Source organism: Spermophilus citellus (assembly GCF_964194105.1).
Source record: "Spermophilus citellus genome assembly, chromosome: 1".
In the NCBI taxonomy this organism is placed as follows: domain Eukaryota; kingdom Metazoa; phylum Chordata; class Mammalia; order Rodentia; family Sciuridae; genus Spermophilus; species Spermophilus citellus.
The window spans coordinates 266,318,583-266,337,400 of record NC_138182.1 but is presented as its reverse complement, the minus strand read 5'-3'; the positions used below and the strand labels follow the sequence as shown (position 1 = coordinate 266,337,400).

The 18,818-nt window shown below is 41.4% G+C and overlaps 1 protein-coding gene across 1 annotated transcript in view; it reads left to right on the top strand.

Moving 5' to 3' along the window:
* ADAMTS12 (ADAM metallopeptidase with thrombospondin type 1 motif 12) overlaps positions 1-18,818 on the top strand; it is a 328,239-nt gene that overhangs the window by 110,965 nt on the left and 198,456 nt on the right. Inside the window, exon 3 of the mRNA XM_081287375.1 lies at positions 7,284-7,425. Coding sequence (XP_081143501.1) covers positions 7,284-7,425 — 142 coding nt within the window. The remainder of the gene's footprint in view (positions 1-7,283; positions 7,426-18,818) is intronic.

Here is an 18,818-nt window from a genome sequence, read left to right as displayed (position 1 = left end):
GTTCCTTCCTGCTTCCTTCTCCCCACCCTTCTGCCAACAGATCTTTTATTATTATTATTATTATTTTTATTAGTTGCTCAAGATAATACAATGATCTTGACATATCATATATTTCATTCAAATAGGGTATGAATTCTCATTTTTCCACGTGTACAAATTGCAGGATCACATTGGTTATACATCCATGTGTATACATACAGCAATCCTAATAAGTCTTATTTTGTGAAGAATGAAGAAGTACCCCAGCATCAAAAAAAAAGTAAGAAAAGAAAAAGTGATTGACTATAAATGTATAATTTTATATGCAAAATCACTTTGACTTTCATTATTGTACATTATTTAATTAATATGCACTTCATGATATATATACACTGTCAGAAGATATAGAAATATTTAGAAAGAAATTATTTCCTTTATTACATAAGTGAGTTGGAGTATAATTATGATTATGTTATGCTCTGATTTGTCCATGATTATGTTAGAAAATAAATCATACGTAACCAAATAATTGATTAATCACTTAATCATCTAAGGCAAATTAAATTCACAAAATCTAAGTAACATAGACCAAATTGAGATTTACATAAATAAAACTGAGAGTACATAAAACATTACCAGATGTTATTATAAGTTAACTATTCAGTATTTTGCCACATATAGTAACTGTGAAGTCAATAAATAATGATAAATTTGGCTAGCTAAGTGGCATTTTGGTTGATCATCAAATTCAATGTTTTTTTTCCTAAATTTTTATTGTTTGAATGGGAAGGGTATGTATACCATAAGGCTAAACATTGTTGTACCTCAATTCCTCATTACTTCCAAAGTATTGAAGAAAGAGTATTTTTTTTATAATTCAGTTTTTTTATTGGTTGTTCACAACATTACAAAGCTCTTGACATATCATATTTCATACATTAGAATCAAGTGGGTTATGAACTCCCATTTTTACCCCAAATACAGATTGCAGAATCACATCGGTTACACATCCACATTTTTACATACTGCCATATTAGTGACTGTTGTATTCTGCTACCTTTCCTATCCTCTACTATCCCCCCTCCCCTCCCCTCCCATCTTCGCTCTCTACCCCATCTACTGTAATTCATTTCCCTCCTTGTTTATTATCCCATTCCCCTCACAACCTCTTATATGTAATTTTGTATGACAATGAGGGTCTCCCTCCATTTCCATGCAATTTCCCTTTTTTCTCCCTTTCCCTCCCACCTCATGTCTCTGTTAATAACAAGAATCAACAAATGGGACTTTCTTAAACTGAAAAGTTTTTTCTCAGCAAGAGAAACAATAAGAGAGGTAAATAGGGAGCCTACATCATGGGAACAAATTTTTACTCCTCACACTTCAGATAGAGCCCTAATATCCAGAGTATACAAAGAACTCAAAAAATTAAACAATAAGAAAACAAATAACCCAATCAACAAATGGGCCAAGGACAAGAACAAACACTTCACAGAAGAGGACATACAATCAATCAACAAGTACATGAAAAAATGCTCACCATCTCTAGCAGTCAGGGAAATGCAAATCAAAACCACCCTAAGATACCATCTCACCCCAGTAAGATTGGCAGCCACTATGAAGTCAAACAACAACGAGTGCTGGCGAGGATGTGGGGAAAAGGGTACTCTTGTACATTGCTGGTGGGACTGCAAATTGGTGCGGCCAATTTGGAAAGCAGTATGGAGATTCCTGGGAAAGCTGGGAATGGAACCACCATTTGACCCAGCTATTGCCCTTCTCGGACTATTCCCTGAAGACCTTAAAAGAGCACACTACAGGGATACTGCCACATCGATGTTCATAGCAGCACAATTCACAATTGCTAGACTGTGGAACCAACTCAGATGCCCTTCAATAGATGAATGGATTTAAAAAATGTGGCATTTATACACCGTGGAGTATTACGCAGCACTAAAAAATGACAAAATCATGGAATTTGCAGGGAAATGGATGGCACTAGAGCAGATTATGCTTAGTGAAGCTAGCCAATCCCTAAAAAACAAATACCAAATGTCTTCTTTGATATAATGAGAGCAACTAAGAACAGAGCAGGGAGGAAGAGCAGGAAGAAAAGATTAACATTAATCTGCCAACAGATCTTGCCTACAGTATCCATGGGCTATCATCTCTCCGTTCTTCTGCTCAGAATCTTAAAGATCCTGACATCTGGCAATTTCAGCTTACATTTGTGGGGTCCCTCCACCCCCTCCACTTGCACAAATAGTCATCCCTCTCTAAAGCCCTCAGGCAAACACATCATCACTCTTGCTCTGAGAAAAGCTGATTCCATCACCTGCTTGACTTCAACTTCCCTTCAGATTTCCACTGAAGGAGCAATGCTTCCACTCATATGGAGAGGCCAGCTGTTAAGATATGGGCTCCATCTTCCAGCCCAGAGATGGCTCATGGTCACTACCACTCCTTGACATCCCTCCCTTCTGGCTGGAGGGCAGCACCTCTCGGTCTGTGGAAGCAAAGAATAAGGTTTATCAGTGCGGCAGGTGGTAGCTTTTAAAAGGGCCTCTGTGAGTTTTCGCAGAAGCCCTTAACTTCAGGCCCACAATCTGGAGAAAGTCCCTTTGACTGTCATAATAGCTAATAGCTGATGTTTACTAGGCACTGAGTGCTGACACTTATCCAGTACTTTGTATAAACTGACTTAATCCACATGAAAATCTCTAATAAATTATTGTAACTACTGTATTTACCAGATGAGGAAACTGAGGCCCAAGAAGTTAAGTCACTTGCAACTAAGAGACAAACGGAGCAACTGGACCTAGAGTACTTGCTTTCAAACACCATTTTATACTTGTTTCTTGTGGGTGATGCTGTGATCAAGTGGACTATCACACATTTATTGGGTACCTATCATATACCAAGGCCTCTGGTAGGGATTTTACATATAGCGTCTCTGAAAGTCACAAGTTACCATAGGTTTTGCCTCATTTTATAGGTGAGAAAACTGGGTGGGCTCCTGTGTTAAGTAGTGTAACCAAGATCACACAGTTCATGCTGTTTCTAATACACCCTGTCAAACTTGATTTGATATCCTTTGGAACCCATTTTGTTCATTTTTTCAAAAATATTTTCCCCTACAGTTTCAGACTCTGAACTCAGTAGGACCTGCAGCCAGTGCATTGGGAGTGGTCTTGCGTAACAGTGTTGCAACAGGCTTCTCTGAAGTGCAGCTGAGAGGTGTGAGGGCATGTAGGTTAACGTTCCAGGCCTCTCAGGGACAGCTCCCTGGAGAAGTCAAGCTTAGTATCCATTTCTTTATGGCCACAACCCCAGTTCCACTCTTCTGCTGGGACATTTGTGCCTCCTTTTCAGGCTTCAGGACAGTGGCAGCCTCCTTACACAGTCTTTGCACTGGTAGGTTTATTTCTGGACACTCATTTTAATTTTGGCAAATGTTGCATTTTATATATATATATATATAGTTGCTTCTGTGAATTCTCTGAAGTCTGCCTACGGAGCACTGGTGTTCCCACTCTGGTTTCTGATTGCTCATGAAAATCAAATTGTTATAGTCACATTTTCGCTGTTATTTCTTTTTTTAAGGCAAGTGCTCAAATCTTTCTTTGATTACAACACTCATCACTATACTTTGAATGTGCTTATGGATCTTTCCCCATCCCTAGTCAGCCAGTTTCTAGAAATAAGAAATCTAACTGCCTGCAGCTATTTAAATTTAAGAAAATAAAGTTAAATGAAATAAAAAATTCAGTTCCTCTGTTGCACTAACCACATCTCAAGTGCTCAATAGTCACATGGGGCTGGCAGCCACTGAACCAGACAGTGCAGACAGAACATCTTTACCATTACAGTGAGTGCTGTCAACAGCACCATTCTAGTACACAGGGACCATCTTCTATATTGCCATATCTCTAACACCTGCCTGGCTTGTGGTAGCTGCCAAGTGGGTACAATGGAGAGAAACTTTCTGACTTCAGCCCATATCTCTTCACACTACATGTGTCACTAGGGCTGCCAAGATTCACAGGCAGCACGTCCTGAACTCAGTGGCATTACCAGTCACTCTCCTCTTGGGCTCCATGGAGGCCAGGAGGGAGCTCTTGGCATCACAGTAGATAGTGGAGCATGCTAGAGGAATCTTTCCAGTGATTACATCACTACCTCCACCACCTCTCCATCTTCCAAGGTATGTGTAATCCAGAGACTTCTATTTTTAACTGGCTTGTGGTCCTGGATACTTATTAAATGAGGAAAAGTTGTTTGCATTGTACAAACCAGCAACAAGAAAGTTAATCATTCTGGAAGGCTTGCATGGCTTTAGAACTGAGCCAAATGTTTTGGAGACTATAGAAATTCAATCTTCTTTGCTCTCTGAAACTAGACTCTTCCACTGGCTTCCACCTTCTGAGAGCCACAGCACTGGAGTCCATAGCACCGAGGCAAGGGTTGTCCTGTGGGTGCCCTGTAAGGTGGGTAGAGCTCTGCATACAGGGCTCCAGGTCTGAGATCTAGGTCCAGCACTGCCAGTGGCAGTGGGCTGGTCTGTGGGCTAAGAACACTGAACCCTTTTCAACTGGAAAATGCTAGAGCTTTGCTATTCCCTTCCCACTGTCTTCAAGAACATTGGCCTATCTTCCTGGCCAGGCTATGAATCTTGAGGGTAGGGATCAGAGCTGTTGGCACAGGCTGGCCATGGAATAATGCAGACTGATACTCCAGAAGCAGGGTTTGGGGTATGCTCTTGTATTCCCTTTCCTGTCTATATAATGGGGGGCAAGTGTTACCTTTCTAGTGCTCCATATACCATAATCGGGTAATTTAGGTACTTTCTTATCCCAATCCCACCCCCCTTTGTTTTTCATTTCAGTTCTTGATTATCAGAATGTCGATCACATTCTTATCTCTATGGGAGTCAAAAAATTTTGATGTGGTAACTTATGATATTTTCAAATAAAAAGGAATTCCTTTCTTGGACAGAGTGATGAGTTTGGGCAACATAATTCCACTGTGCAACTCCAAGGGGTGCCGTTCACATATATATACCACTAGTTCTATAATACCATTAGTCCTTAACCTTCAGCCTGCTAGGTTTTACTTGTGGTACTCCTGAAGGCACAACAGCATGGGTTAGGTCACCTTTTTCTAGGCTCTGTGACTTTAAAGCATCCTATTCAGTAATTTCTTCTAAGACATTGCTCGTCTCTCCCTGAGCCCCAAATCACTGTTACTAACTGAAGTTTAATGTCAGAGAAATTCAGATGACTAACACTTTGATACAAGTTGAAGGGAGGGAAGAGGGGTTGTGGGCATTTATTCTCAGTCTTGAGAGTGTCCTGAGGAATATGTGACAGTCCCTCCTCACTCTTCCTTAGGAGAGAGCAGTGGTGGTCACATGCCAACTGACATGCACCAGGGCACCTCTGCACTGTCTTACCACCTGGGTTTGCCATTTATCTACTGAAGCAATTTCAAGAGTGATTTAATAGGCCTTGAGAAAGCTACGCACCATAACAAGATCCTTTCCGTTGGCTAGCCCTTCACACTTGAAATGAATTAGTAGACTTTTTTCTTTTGCATCAAATAATGCATCTTATAAAAAATAAGAATAGGCTTAAAACTAATATACTTTTATTAGAAATCAGGGTAATAGTTAATCTTGGGGAATATTTTTAATTGGGATGAAGAACATGGAGTCAGTTCGTTACTGGTGATGTTCCATTTCTTTTTCTTTTTTGACAGAGGGACAGGGAGTTGAACTCAGGGGTACTGAGCTACACTCTCAGTTCTTTTTTTTTTCAGTTTTGAGACACGGTCTTACTAAGTTGCTTAGGCTGGTCTCAAACTTGCAATCATCTTGCTTCAGCCTCTTGAGTTGCTGGGATCACATGTGTGCACCATGGTACCTCGTGTAATATACCATTTCTTCACATTCATGTTCCCTTCACGAAAGACTTATGGGTATTTACAGTTATGATTTATATATCTCTCAATATGATACAAAATAAAATTTCTTTAAAACAGCTTTTAGAGGCTTGCCTTAGAAAGCATTCACAGATATTTATAACTTATTTAAACAGTTAGGTTGTTTTATTTCCAAAAGAGAGTTAGCAGTTTGTTAAGACTAGTGGATACTGGAAGGGAGAAGAGTAGACAATAGAGGAGGTGATCTCATTCTGCCTGGGTTCTTCTGAATACAGAGTACAAGTCCTCAGTGAATTCATACTTTCTCAATTTCACTTTTCTTTGGGGGTATATGAGAAGTGAACAGATTGCATGAAAAACTGGGCTGGGAAGTGCCTCCTTTTACTCAGAGCCAGACCTGGTAACAGAGGAAGGTGATTTTCTTGGGCTGTGTGCTTCAGGGAAAGTGTGGAGCCAGGCCTTTCTTTGTAATCAAAACACAGATGATTTCTTCCAGCATGACCTGGCTCCTGAATGCTGAGAAGAGACTAATAAACCAGGGCCACCTGGGCACCAGATGTACAGAACTCTTTATGTGTTAGAAGAGGGAGGAGGTGCAGAGCTGCGCTGGAAAATGCCCCCCACACACACACACACACTCTTCCCCCAACAGCAGTGTCTTTTCCTGCCGGTTCCCTTCTCCTCAGCACAAGTGGGGGCCTGGGACAGCAGCCCCACTAGCACTTGAGCAGGTCTCCGGCACGCCCTGTACTGGCGGGTCGCCAGCTCTCCCAGGTCTCATTCAGCTTCTGAGAAATATTGAGGCTGAAGAGATTTCTGTGTACACAGGCTTAGCCTGTGAAGGAGTGTAGATGGACGGGAGCCATTTGCAGGAAAATATTTGGCTCTCAGGCATTCTGCTTCATATGATCCACAAAATCGTTACTCTTTCCTCAAATGAAGTCCCATCTGTTTCTTTTGCACAACCAGGGTCCCAAATTCAAGTCTAAAGAAATCCCAATTAGCCCTTTTTCTTGATGGTTTTGTTGTTGATTTTTTCTTCAAAGACATCAGTATTGGGTTGATAACAGTACAAAAAGGGACCCCAGGTCCAGCCATCTCTGAGGAGTCCTGGACTTCCACTTTGTTTCCATGGAACAAATGAGTCTCATTAGTGACAGGCCCACATTCTCCTCCTGTGCCTGGCCTCTGATTCACGGTCAAAATGGAACCGAACCTCAGCACTGCATGCAGTCTGTTTTCAGCTATTTTATTGAAATTATTTGATACCACTGTGGGCCTTGCCTGTTCTTCCTGTCCTAATATACTAATTTTCTTTGCCTAGAATTGTCTCAATTAAATCTTCCTATTGAATATATTTTCAGACTGGATTTTTCCATCTACCACATGGAGACTTTTTCATTGAGCCTGTTAAAAAGCATCCAGTGGCTGAGGGTGCCTACCCACACATCGTTTACCGGAGGCAGAGAGTTCAAGAGACAAAGGAGCCAGCCTGCGGATTAAAGGGTATTGTGACTTAAACACCTTCACAGGTTGAAGAGTTGGCTCTTTTGATTGGCCTCTTTTTATTCAAGCCCATTACCTGCTCTCTATTCTGCTGCCAGAAAGTATGAGCCTTGTATAAATTATTTCATTTCTCTATGCTCGAGTTTCTTTATATTGTTAATGGGAAGCAGGAAAAAGGCGCTTCTATATCCTTTTTCCATTAGTTGGTGAGACTCATATAAGATATTCATAATAGTATATTGGTTTTAAAAATACAACTTTTCTGAACATTTAGAGGAAATCTAGCTTAAAGACTCCATAATCAATGTTAACATCATTAAATACATTAGTGGGTAATATTACCAGACAGCTCATCACACCTGCATGTGGAAAGAAGATTTAAATGTTTGATGATACTCAGAATGATGAATGGAGGGACAATGAAAAACATGTCAACACATTATTAGATAATGAATTCTGCAGAGCTGCTTCTGTCTGTGTTGTATTGTGTTCTGCCTGGTGTTTGCTGAGCTCTGTCCCCTGCCCTTGTGCCCTGGATATGATCTGTCCTGCCCTTCTCTGTCTTGTCCTAAGTAGTTAACGGAGCTTTCAGAGATAAACTGACCCAAGTTATTTCCTTGCAAACCCACATTCTCTTTAATGTGCAAGAAATAGTAAGCTATGAATAAAGGGCTATGGGAAATCGAGACATTTCCTTAAATATTCCATATTTCCTTTCTTCAGAAGGGAAAGTAAACAATGCCAGAATGACAGTTAACAAGAGAAACAAAGTAACATCCCTTTATTTATTAACAATTTGGAACACGGACTTCAAAGGGAAAACAGGGAGATGATAGAGGAGTGAGGGAGCCAGGATGACATTGCAAACAGGAGAAGATATGGACAAGGGGACAAGTGGCTGCTCTACAGACCAGTGTCACCCACTTTTCCTACACTTGATAGCAACTTTTCTGGGAATTCTTCTAAAACCTTAGCCGTGTGTGTACGCAATAAGAAACTCGAGCCTCTAATGTCTGTAGTGTTTTCTGGGCACCAAATCACACAGTTATCATTCATTAGCAAGTGATGTCAACTACCTTTTAAATTAAAGGATTTCTTGTACAAATCATCTAGCACGTGCTTAAAGAAGAGATTCATCACCTGCTGACATCATTGTCCAAGGAACCAATCCAGATAACAATCTCCATGGGAATTTTAGGACTCTCTGTCACTGCCATTGTTGCCCAATTCATATTACACGTTGGGGTGATGGAGAGCATGTTGTGCATGTGATTCGAGACCTTTTAGAGGAAATCTCAGGTGTAGGTTGCCAATGTGACTGTTACTAAGGCTGGGGGAGAGTTTGACTACACAGTTGCTCCGTGAATTGCGTTAATTCCTCATCCATCCTCCTTAAACGCGGCTCTCTCCTGTAACTGTCCTGTTGAGGTAAGATGATTAGAAATGGATTGGGGCTAGTTAATATGTAGTCATTAAAAAAAAGGGATGAATAGAGAAAGAGTGGGGTTCATAAATGCCACAGTCCCCATGAGCTCACACAGAACACCACAATTACTGTGCTTGTCGTACTAGTTCTTATTGTGCTTCTAGGCCAATCTTCTGACTTTGCACTTCTACAGAACTTTCGGTGGCTCATCCAACCTGCCAATGAGCTATTTGTTCTGCATTTTTCTACACATTTCCTGGAAGACACTCTCTTCACTTTCCCAGAACCTGTGTCAGAATTGATCTGCTGTGCTGGAAGGACCTTTCAGAGCACCTAGTGACATCTTCCTCCACCAAAGAAGTGGTTGTCCCTTAGGGAAGGCAGTGGATTTTCAATGGAATCCATTTAGTTTGTGTCAGAGCAAGCCAGGATTCCATGGTAGCTCAGGCTTTTCACTGCCTTATATTTCTTCTTTTCTTATTCCTTGAATATCAGCCTTGTTTCTCCAGCCTCATCACAAGCCCGTTGAGTAGAGGCTGCCTCCAACCCAACATTGTACAGCATAATGTTAGGTGCGAAGCAGGAACTAGGAACTCAGTGACTCACTGACAGGACACTGACGCGGGAGTGGTAGCCAAGAAGATGAAGCTAGTGTACACTGGCTTCTAGTCCAGCACTGACAGAAAGGAAAAAGAAATGTGTCTTTTCCAGATATGGAGGAAGTGTGAGTTGTTTGGGACCATCCCTCTTCCTAAGAGGATAATGCTTAAATGATAGCTAGATAGTCAAGAATCTCCACCATGCTTGTGAAACAATATGTGTGGCATTTGGAATTTGAAAATCTTGGTAGAGTGAATTGTACATGGTCTTGCTGTTCCAGAAAATTGCACCGTCCTTTGTCATGTTACCCTGCAGAGATGATAGAACTGACTGACAGCACTTATGTCATTGGCCAACATTAAAGTACACTTTATGCTTAGGTCAATTGATGTTGTGTGAATCACTGTGATTATATTTAAAAAATCATCTTTACCATGTGTAAAGCACTCTTACTTTGAAGTACACTTCAAGAAAGAAGATATCTCAATTATTTTATCCCCAAATCTGGCACTTCCCTTATTTTTATTTGATACATAGAAAGTTTCCAGGAATTTCACAGTATGACCTTTATTAATATGACTTAATTTCTTTTTTTAAAGATTTTAACATAATGCTATTAGACTCATCTTCATATTCTAAGTATGAAGTCCAGGTTAATGTTTGTTGATTGAGTGATCTGCAATGGGATGCTACAAATGTGAGTGGACACTGGTCTTACCTGGACACGGGACTAATCACTGCAAGATCACTTTGAGTCTTGGAGGCAAGGACAGTGTGTTCTTGTGGTAGCAGTTAATGTTTGTGTATTTGTCACACAGCTTGATTTATGTCAGTATTTGGAAAATATTTCCACCCCCACACATCCCATTCCTGTGCAGCAGCTGGAAATCTCATAAATAACCATAAAATTGTTTCTTTATGGGGAAAAAAGTTTACTTGTTAGATCTAAAATCAAATATTTGAGGAAATTATCAATGTACCTTATCCTTTAATCTTCTCTTGCAAAATCAGAGAAGTGGATCCCTAGGATAGTTTCTGGGCCAATGGGACCAAGATTAGAAGGTTCTAGAATTTTGTTTACATTGGTTTGTGTATGGTAGATTGACCTTCCCTTCCTTCAAGAAATGTTAACTTGGTGCTTTCTATGGGCCAGAAACCTAGGGACATAGCTTTAAATATGTCAAGTTGGAACTCACCCTCATGAACTTGCTGTCTACTGGGAAAAGAACTTTAAAATTATAAAAATCATATCTATGAACATTGTGACATGCTGTGGGTGTATACAGAGGAACCTGACACACCAGGAGGGTTGAGGACGGCTCTCCTGTAGTAAGCCTTTTAAAAGGAGGCATAGATTCTTTGGGACTCAGTTTTCCTGAGTTCACTTCTATGGAATTTACAGGATTTGAGGAATAATGACTATTAGGAGCTGAACTTTGTCTCCCCAAAACTCATATGTTAAAATCTTAACCCCCAGAACCTTAGGATATGACACTATTTGAAGATAGAGTCCTTAAAAAGATAATTAAATTAAAATGCAGCCATGAAGGTGAAGCCTAATCCATTGTGATCCGACCTTCTAAGAGGAGGAGATCTGGACACCGTCATATGCATTAGGGGTAAAGGTTCGCTGGAGGAACATTCGAGGAACAGAGAACTTGTGAGGAACAGAGAGAGGCAGGTTTCTGCCAGCCAAGGAGTGGCCTCTCTTTCAAGAGGAGAGCAGATAGTCTCGGGGAATTTTCATTTTGTACCGTGTTCTACAGCTTAAGAAACTGGCCTGGGATTAGAGTTGCTTCACTTGCCAAAAAATTTAAGTGATGTGACAGGTATCAATAATATGCCTGAGATTGCTATGTAATTAGCTGTAGATGGAAAGCAATTCTAATTATGGAACCATTATTTTTAGTCTGTCTTCTATAGGCACGTGAATTTAAAATTTTCCTTTATCCACGGTGGAGTTGAGAGAGAAATGGACTAGAAATCAGGAGAACAGGGTCTAGTGCCATCTCTGTCACTCCCAACTTGAGCAAGCAAGTGTCCCTGTCTCCATTTCCTCCTCATTCTGTGGAAGGGTTTGGACGATCTTTGTGAATTCTCTTAACTCATTTAAGTTGTGAGTCTCTTTCTATTTGTACTCTGCAGCGCCTAGAAACAGTCTTGACGTCCTTCAGTCATACCAGTGTGGTTTAAAAACTGTCACTTGGGATTGTACATGCTAATGCTCTTAAGACTTCTTTACCTAAAGGCAGAGACCACCCGTGTTTCCAGGAGCCCTATGTCTGACTCCCAGGTGCCCTTATTTCCCTGGCCTTCTGCTCCCTTTGCACCCTGGCCCCATCCCAAACAGCTGGACCCAAGACTGTTGAGCACAGGCTGCTGCTCCCTGCACTGTGTCCCCGACCCAGAAGAACCAACCAGGACCTCAAGTGGAGGCAGCAGAGCCTCAGGGTCACTAGTTAGTGGGTGTGTCTGGTCTGTTATCATGGGTCAGAGCATCAAAGGGAGGAGGTGGCTGTTCCAGAGCCTAAGTCTGGACCCCAGAGCCCTAATACTTGGTGTGGAGGAGAGGATCATGACATTGCAGCCAGAGTGGAAAATGACTTATCTAGGATACTGATCTATATCTTGGAGTCAGATTGTCACACACACACACACACACACACACACACACACACACTCAATTTCTCTTGAAATCTGGTTATTTGGTTAAAAAGACTTTGTATAGGTTTTTGAGTAGTCAGATACAGTGGGGTTGTCATTTTAGTAGTATTTTAACTAAATTAAGCCCCAATGGTGTATGGATGTTTGTGTGTGTGCTTATGTGTTTGGTGTGTGTTTACATGTGTGGTGTGTATATTTATGTATCTGTGTGTATTTCTGTGTGTGGTGTATGTTTGCCCATGCATGTTTATGAGTATGTTTGTGTGTGTTTATGAGTGTGTGTTTATGTATGTGGTCATATTTTTGCATGTGTGTGCTTGTGTGTGTGCACAGCATGTGTGTGTGTGTGTGTGTGTGTGTGTGTGTGGTGTGGGGTATGCATGCATATTTCAACACCCATATGCTGTTGGCTGCAGGAGGCAAAGGTTTGCTCAGCTGTGATGACTTGGTGGTTTATGGAAGTTCTTTCTGTTCTTTTAGTATATACCATGTTGAGATTCTGATGTATTCTCTAGTTGAAAGAGGAATTCTGTGTTTAATCTAACTGGGAAGGGACTGTCCAAATCCTTTAGGAAAAAACAACTTTTCCTTAGAGAAGTTGTGCTAAGAATAGTGCCAGTGTCAACCCACCAGCAGCTGACCAGCACCTCGCCACCCCTCCCACCACACTCCTGGAGAACAGCAGAAGGGAAGGAGCTCATGGTCTGATGCCACCTCGTCCCCACTCCATCCCCTCAAAAGACATTTGGCTGGGAGCCAGCCCTCATCACCTGCTCCTCTGGAGCTTCTGCCTTTGCCCTTGAGCACTTCTTCCCAGAGGGGTCAGCAGCACAGAGGTCCTGAGGACTGTCTCCATCCTTCCTCAGCCAGGTCAGTGCCTGACGTGAAAAATGACCTACGTCAGGTATGAAGATAGCTTTTGATATACTGTTTGCATCTCAGGGCCATTCCTCACCAAAGCACAGAGCAGAAGACTGGAGACGCGAGAGCTGAGAGCCAGGAGTTCTTTCCTTATTGGGTCTCCTTTGCCCTTGGATCTCTTGGGCACGTGCAGAAGGAATAGAGACACTTCATTTGCATACCTTCATCTCTGGGGAAAAGCCCAGTCAAAAGCTGCTGTCAGTCTTGGAGAGAAGGGGGCCAAAGTCCACCTGCTTGAAAATGGTCTATTCTTTGACCTCGAGTAATGGCAGATCAAAGGACAGTTGTCATGGGGTCAAAGCAGTGAGTTTTCCTACACACAATCCTTACTGCAGAATGACACTGGGGACTGAGGAGACAGCAGGTCCATCATTCCAACCCCTGGTGGCCCCTTCCCACACACCTTCCACTGGCGCTCATGTTGGGATGAATCCTCTGGGATTCTTTCTTCAAACCACAAGAGACCTCTTGAGCATTCCATGGCTGTGTGAGCATGTCTGTGTCCACTCTAACCTGGGCTCAAGGCAAAGTCTTTGTGGGAGACTCAGGCACATTTGAACCCAGACTAGCAGGCTGACCTTGGGTGATTGTTTTCCTACTCCTGTTACTTCCTCTTTGTATTTTCTCCTCTGCCTACTGTGGATAATGAAAATGTCACACAAAGGTGAAGTGGGCTGGGTCAGAGGGACGGGACGTACAGATTCACAGTTTCTGAGCTCCAATCCCAAATTCCAGAGCCCCTTGAAGACCAAAAGTCTCACTACAAGCAAGAATTTGGCAAACTCATTTGGTGGCAAAATATGACTGGAATTGATGTGAAGCTGGTTTTGATGTTTTTATTTATCCCAGTTAGTAAGACTGGTTGTACATTTTTCTGCAGAATTATGAAAGAGTTTGATTTCAGAAGAATACCTCAGTCTCTAATGAATTTTTTAAAATTGTGGCAAAAAACGTATGTTAATAGAATTTGCCATCTTGGCTGTTTTTAAGTGTGAATCTCAGTGGTGATAACCACAGTCACATTGTTGTGCAAGCTATCTCTAAAACTCTTTTCGTTTTATAAACTAGAAACTGTACCCATTAAACAACTCCCTGTCTTCCCTTTTCTACAATCTCAGGAAACCACCTTTGACTTTCTGTTATTTTTATAATCACAGAAGTTCTGAATTCCAAAACATTATAATCCCTGAGGCTTTTAGAAGAGAGATTATGGAGCTTAATTAGAGAAGACTGGCTAATAATTGGCATGGTCACCACTTTGCATGACAATCCTGGGAGTGGCATTTCTTTGGTCTTAGCTCTAACTGTCCACTCCCACACGCACAATCTCCAACATTGGGTATCCATTTGTAAAAGACTGCAGAGAACCAAGAACAAGTACCAAAGACTGGATTCTGACTCTAGAATACAAAGCGCAGGTGCTGGCATGCCATGGGTACTCTCTTTTCTGTTTTTCCCTTTTTTTTTTCCCTCAGAAAGTAGAGGGACATATATTGATAGCTAGTTGTGGTAGGCACTTTGTTCCCATCTCATGAAGCATGATATGGAAGGCTTTGACAGTGGGAAAGTGTTAAAAGCTTCATGCAGACTGACCTGGTGGGGAAGCTGCTGACGGCCCTTTTAGAACTTGCTGGAGACCACTGAGCACTGGATAACTGCAGGGAGGAGGTGAGAAGCAGCGACACTCCCCCTGCTGCTTCCCAGCAGGTCCCCCCACAGCATCCGGTTCTGTCATGTTCACTTTGTATTTTTTGTCTAGTCCTGTTATTTGCTATGAAGAACTTATAATATTTTAGTTTATTTACACATGAGTAAACAATAGCCATGGAATTTCAGACATGGGCATTAGGTAAAGGTCATCTAGTCCAGGGTTTCCTAAACCAAGGTCATTTATATTCTCCCTTCCTAGGTATTAACATATAAAAATCCACTCTCCAGCTCTACTATATTTGCTTAGTATTTTAACATTCACTCTTGTAAAACTTGTATAAATTGATTTTTAAAAGACCACAACCAAAATGTAAAATTAGTATTTTTGAATACATATTAAGATAAAGAATTACATTAAAATCAAAGTCCCCCTCCCCCAGGCACTGTTTCCTATTATTCTTTTATTTTGCGTGTATGGAAACCATGCCAGAAAATTGATGTGAATTCAGTTCTTCCAAGTCTTGGTGAGTAGCAGAGCTGAGATTTAGCTGGGTGTGTGTTCCCCTTTGATACATGAACTGAGCTGGGATAAAGTTTGGTTAAACTAGTAGGCCTTTCGAATAGTTTTTATTTTTTTGTATAACTTCTCATTCCTCTGGTGTTCTCTCTCTTTTAATTTTTTACTTTAAATTTATTTATGTATTCTAATTTGTTACATATGACAGCAGAATGTATTTCAATTCATAGGATACATTTAGAGCACAACTTTTCGTGACTGGTTGCTCACAAGGTAGAGTCACACCATTTATGACTTCATACTTGTACTTGGGGTAATGATGTCTATCTCATCCCACCATCTTTCCTACCCCCATGCCACCTCCCTTCCTCTTTCTATCTAAAGTTTCTCCATTCCTACCATGCACCCCCATCCCCATTATGGGTCAGCATCCACATATCAGAGAAAACATTTGGCATTTCTCTTTTTGGGATTGGCTTACTTCACTTAGCCTGATATTCTCCAACTCCATCCATTTACCTGCAAATGCCATGATTTTATTCTTTTTTAATGCTGAGTAATTCTATCGTGTATGTATACCACAGTTTCTTTATTCATTCATCTACTGAAAGGCATCTATGTTGCTTCCACAGTTTAGCTATTATGAATCATGCCGTTATAAACATTGATGTGGCTGGTTCCTGTGGTATGCTGTTTTTAAGTCCTTTGGGTATAAACCAAGAAGTGGGATAGCTGGGTCAAATGGTGGTTCCATTCCAAGTTTTCCAAGGAATACTCCATACTGCTTTCCAGATTGGTTGCACTGATTAATTTGCAGTCTCACCAGCAATGTATGAGTGTGCCTTTCCCCCCAAATTCTTGTCTGGCTTTCTTTTTAACTGGAATATGACAGGGGGTTCTTTACAGATCCCTGACAGAGTATGAGTGGAGAGATAACTCAGCTTCATCCTGGAAAACCCTGACAGTGGTTGAGCATCCTTATGGACTGAGTTCCCCATTTCCTAAACATCCTGGGGAAGCATTGAGGTGTGCCTACTGTATGTAGGAGACTTGTACTTTCCTCACTTATTTGTAATTAGCAGGGACCAAAGTGGGTGCTTGAAGACTTGTAGGCCTGTGAACACAAAAGTCCGGTAGAACATGAAATACTCTGATGGATGACTCCTGATAAACATGAAATAATCCTGCTGCCTGCACTTTCACTATTGTGTTATCTGAATTATGCAAAGAATTACATGCTTTAAAAACAAATTACAGGACTGGGGTTGTAGCTCAGTGGTGGAACACTTGCCTAGCATGTGTGAGACACTGGGTTTGATTCTCAGCAGCAAAATAAATAAATAAATAAATAAATAAATAGGTCCACCAACAACTTAAAAGGAAAAAAAAAACAAATTACATTCATTTGGATGTCTTGACTGTCATCATTACTATGTTTTTAAAAATACTCATTCTCAAAGAAAACAACTCTGCACAGATAACTTTTAATGTTATTTAGTTCTGGAAAAATCAAACAAATGTTCAATTTCCAGCAATGTGGAACTTAAATTCATAGTGACCAGGATGCCCCTGAGCTCCCGAGATTTGGGGCCAGTTACAGAAGATGTTTCCTTTCCTTGGTGGCATCTCTGCCATGCTTTCTACATGTCATGGCTTGTACTGGACACTCACTGACCCCACCAGTAGCATGAAGCTAAGGTACACTTCCTTGAGTAGACTATTAGGGAGCCAGGACTTCAGGAAGAGCAAGAAAACAGGTGTGGGGCAACAGGTCCATTGGGGCCAAGACCAGGAATTGCTCTAGAGTTCAGACCAGGTGTCAGGTGAGTATAGTTCACAAGCCAAACTCCTGTTCTATCTACCTGATAGCTAAGAATGAATTCTGCATTTTAACTGGTTATATGCTTATATGATATTTTCAATTTTGCCACTCAGTCTGCAAAGCCTAAAAGATCGCAAAAATATTTGCTCTTCAGCCCTTTAACAAACAAACAAACAAACAAACAAAAAACCTTGCTGAACTGTGGTGTAGACCATTGATTCCCCAAGTATGGGAACAGCAAAGAAATGATAAATGTTGGAGATACTAGATATGGGATTACCCTGATTTGACCATTGGAGACTGTATGCATATGTTGAAATAGCACAGTCTATTACATGAATATATAAATTTATTTTGTGTCAACTTAAAATTTTTAAAATCAAATATTTTATTAGGTGTCAGTTCAGCTAAAAACCAAGACTTTGTCAGAGACCTGAGATTTTAACAGGAATCATCAAGATAAATTCAAGATATTTCACAGCAGGGATGGAAGCCCAGGTGGAAATAAAAAAAATGCAGGTCTAGGAATTGGGAGTCAGAGGGTTACAGACCCTGTCTCAATGGTCCACAGGATCCTCCTTCCGCTAGGCTCTCAAGCTTTTCTCAAGCCCAACCAGACACCCCAGCTGATCTTTCTCACAAGCAAGCACCGAGTATGCACCTCACTTTTGGCTCTGGCCCCTAATGCCCAGGCCTCTGGGGTTCCATCCTTTGGAACGCTCCCCACTTCCTGGCAAAAGACCCTAAACATAGGATGCATATCTTACTCATGAATCACTCTGGAAACTGGAGCCATAAAAATCACTCTCAGATAATTGGGTTGTTATGAGGAGTTTAAAGAACTGCATATGTTTCAGCACAATAAATCTAATGCATAACACATGTTATCTATTTCTTTTGGTTTTGTTTTAATTTTTTAAATTTGTAAATTATAACCTTTGGTAACTTAGTCTCAGGTCAGTTAAAATAAAGAGAAGCTGAAGATTCTTTTGTAGCCTGCGTTCTTGGCTAAGGCTGCTCCCTTCCTGTAGGATTTGAAGCTTTTTTTGTCAGCTGCTGTTATCCCTGAGGGCTGGTTTCACAGAGCCCTGTCCTCCTCTCTAGCCCAGACTGACAGCTTTTGTTCCATAACACTAGGGGTAACAGGATGATGGCCACTTCCCTTAATGGACAGAGGGCATTTGGGTCTCTGATTGCTAACAGGAGGGAGCATATCCCTTTGTTATAGCACAAAGACAAAATGGAGGGAAATCAAGGCCTTCCCACTCCCACTGTGGACTTGACAATTACGTGGGGTCTGTGTCCCTCCTCTCTGTGTGCTCAGCTGTCCTCTGGTGGCATCCAAGGTTCAGAGGTCTGTGAGTGTCTGTGTTATGTGTGTGAATGGTGATGAGGAAGTCTAGGCTTTGTTATCAGGGGATATGGAAGTGAGTCTTAGGTGTGAATCTGCACAGTCCTGTGACCTCTGGTGAGTTCAGAGCCTCATTGTCTACCTGTATAATGCACAAGTTGCTTGCTCACCTTTTTCTATAGGAATTGGAAAAGGTGCAAATGCCAATATGCGCTGACCTATATTGCCAAAGCTGCTGACCCCTGGGTCTCACTGATCAGTCTCCTTGACCAGGTGCAATGATAGTTTAGGAAATGGCATTGATGGTGTTTCTCAGGAAGCTCCAGCTCATGAGGATGCTCTCAGCCAACTGCAAAGCCAGCTGAACTTGCACAAAGCATGGCAATATTGGCCTTTGCAATATAAGGACCAGGGTTACCTGGCCACTTTCACTGACTGAGAC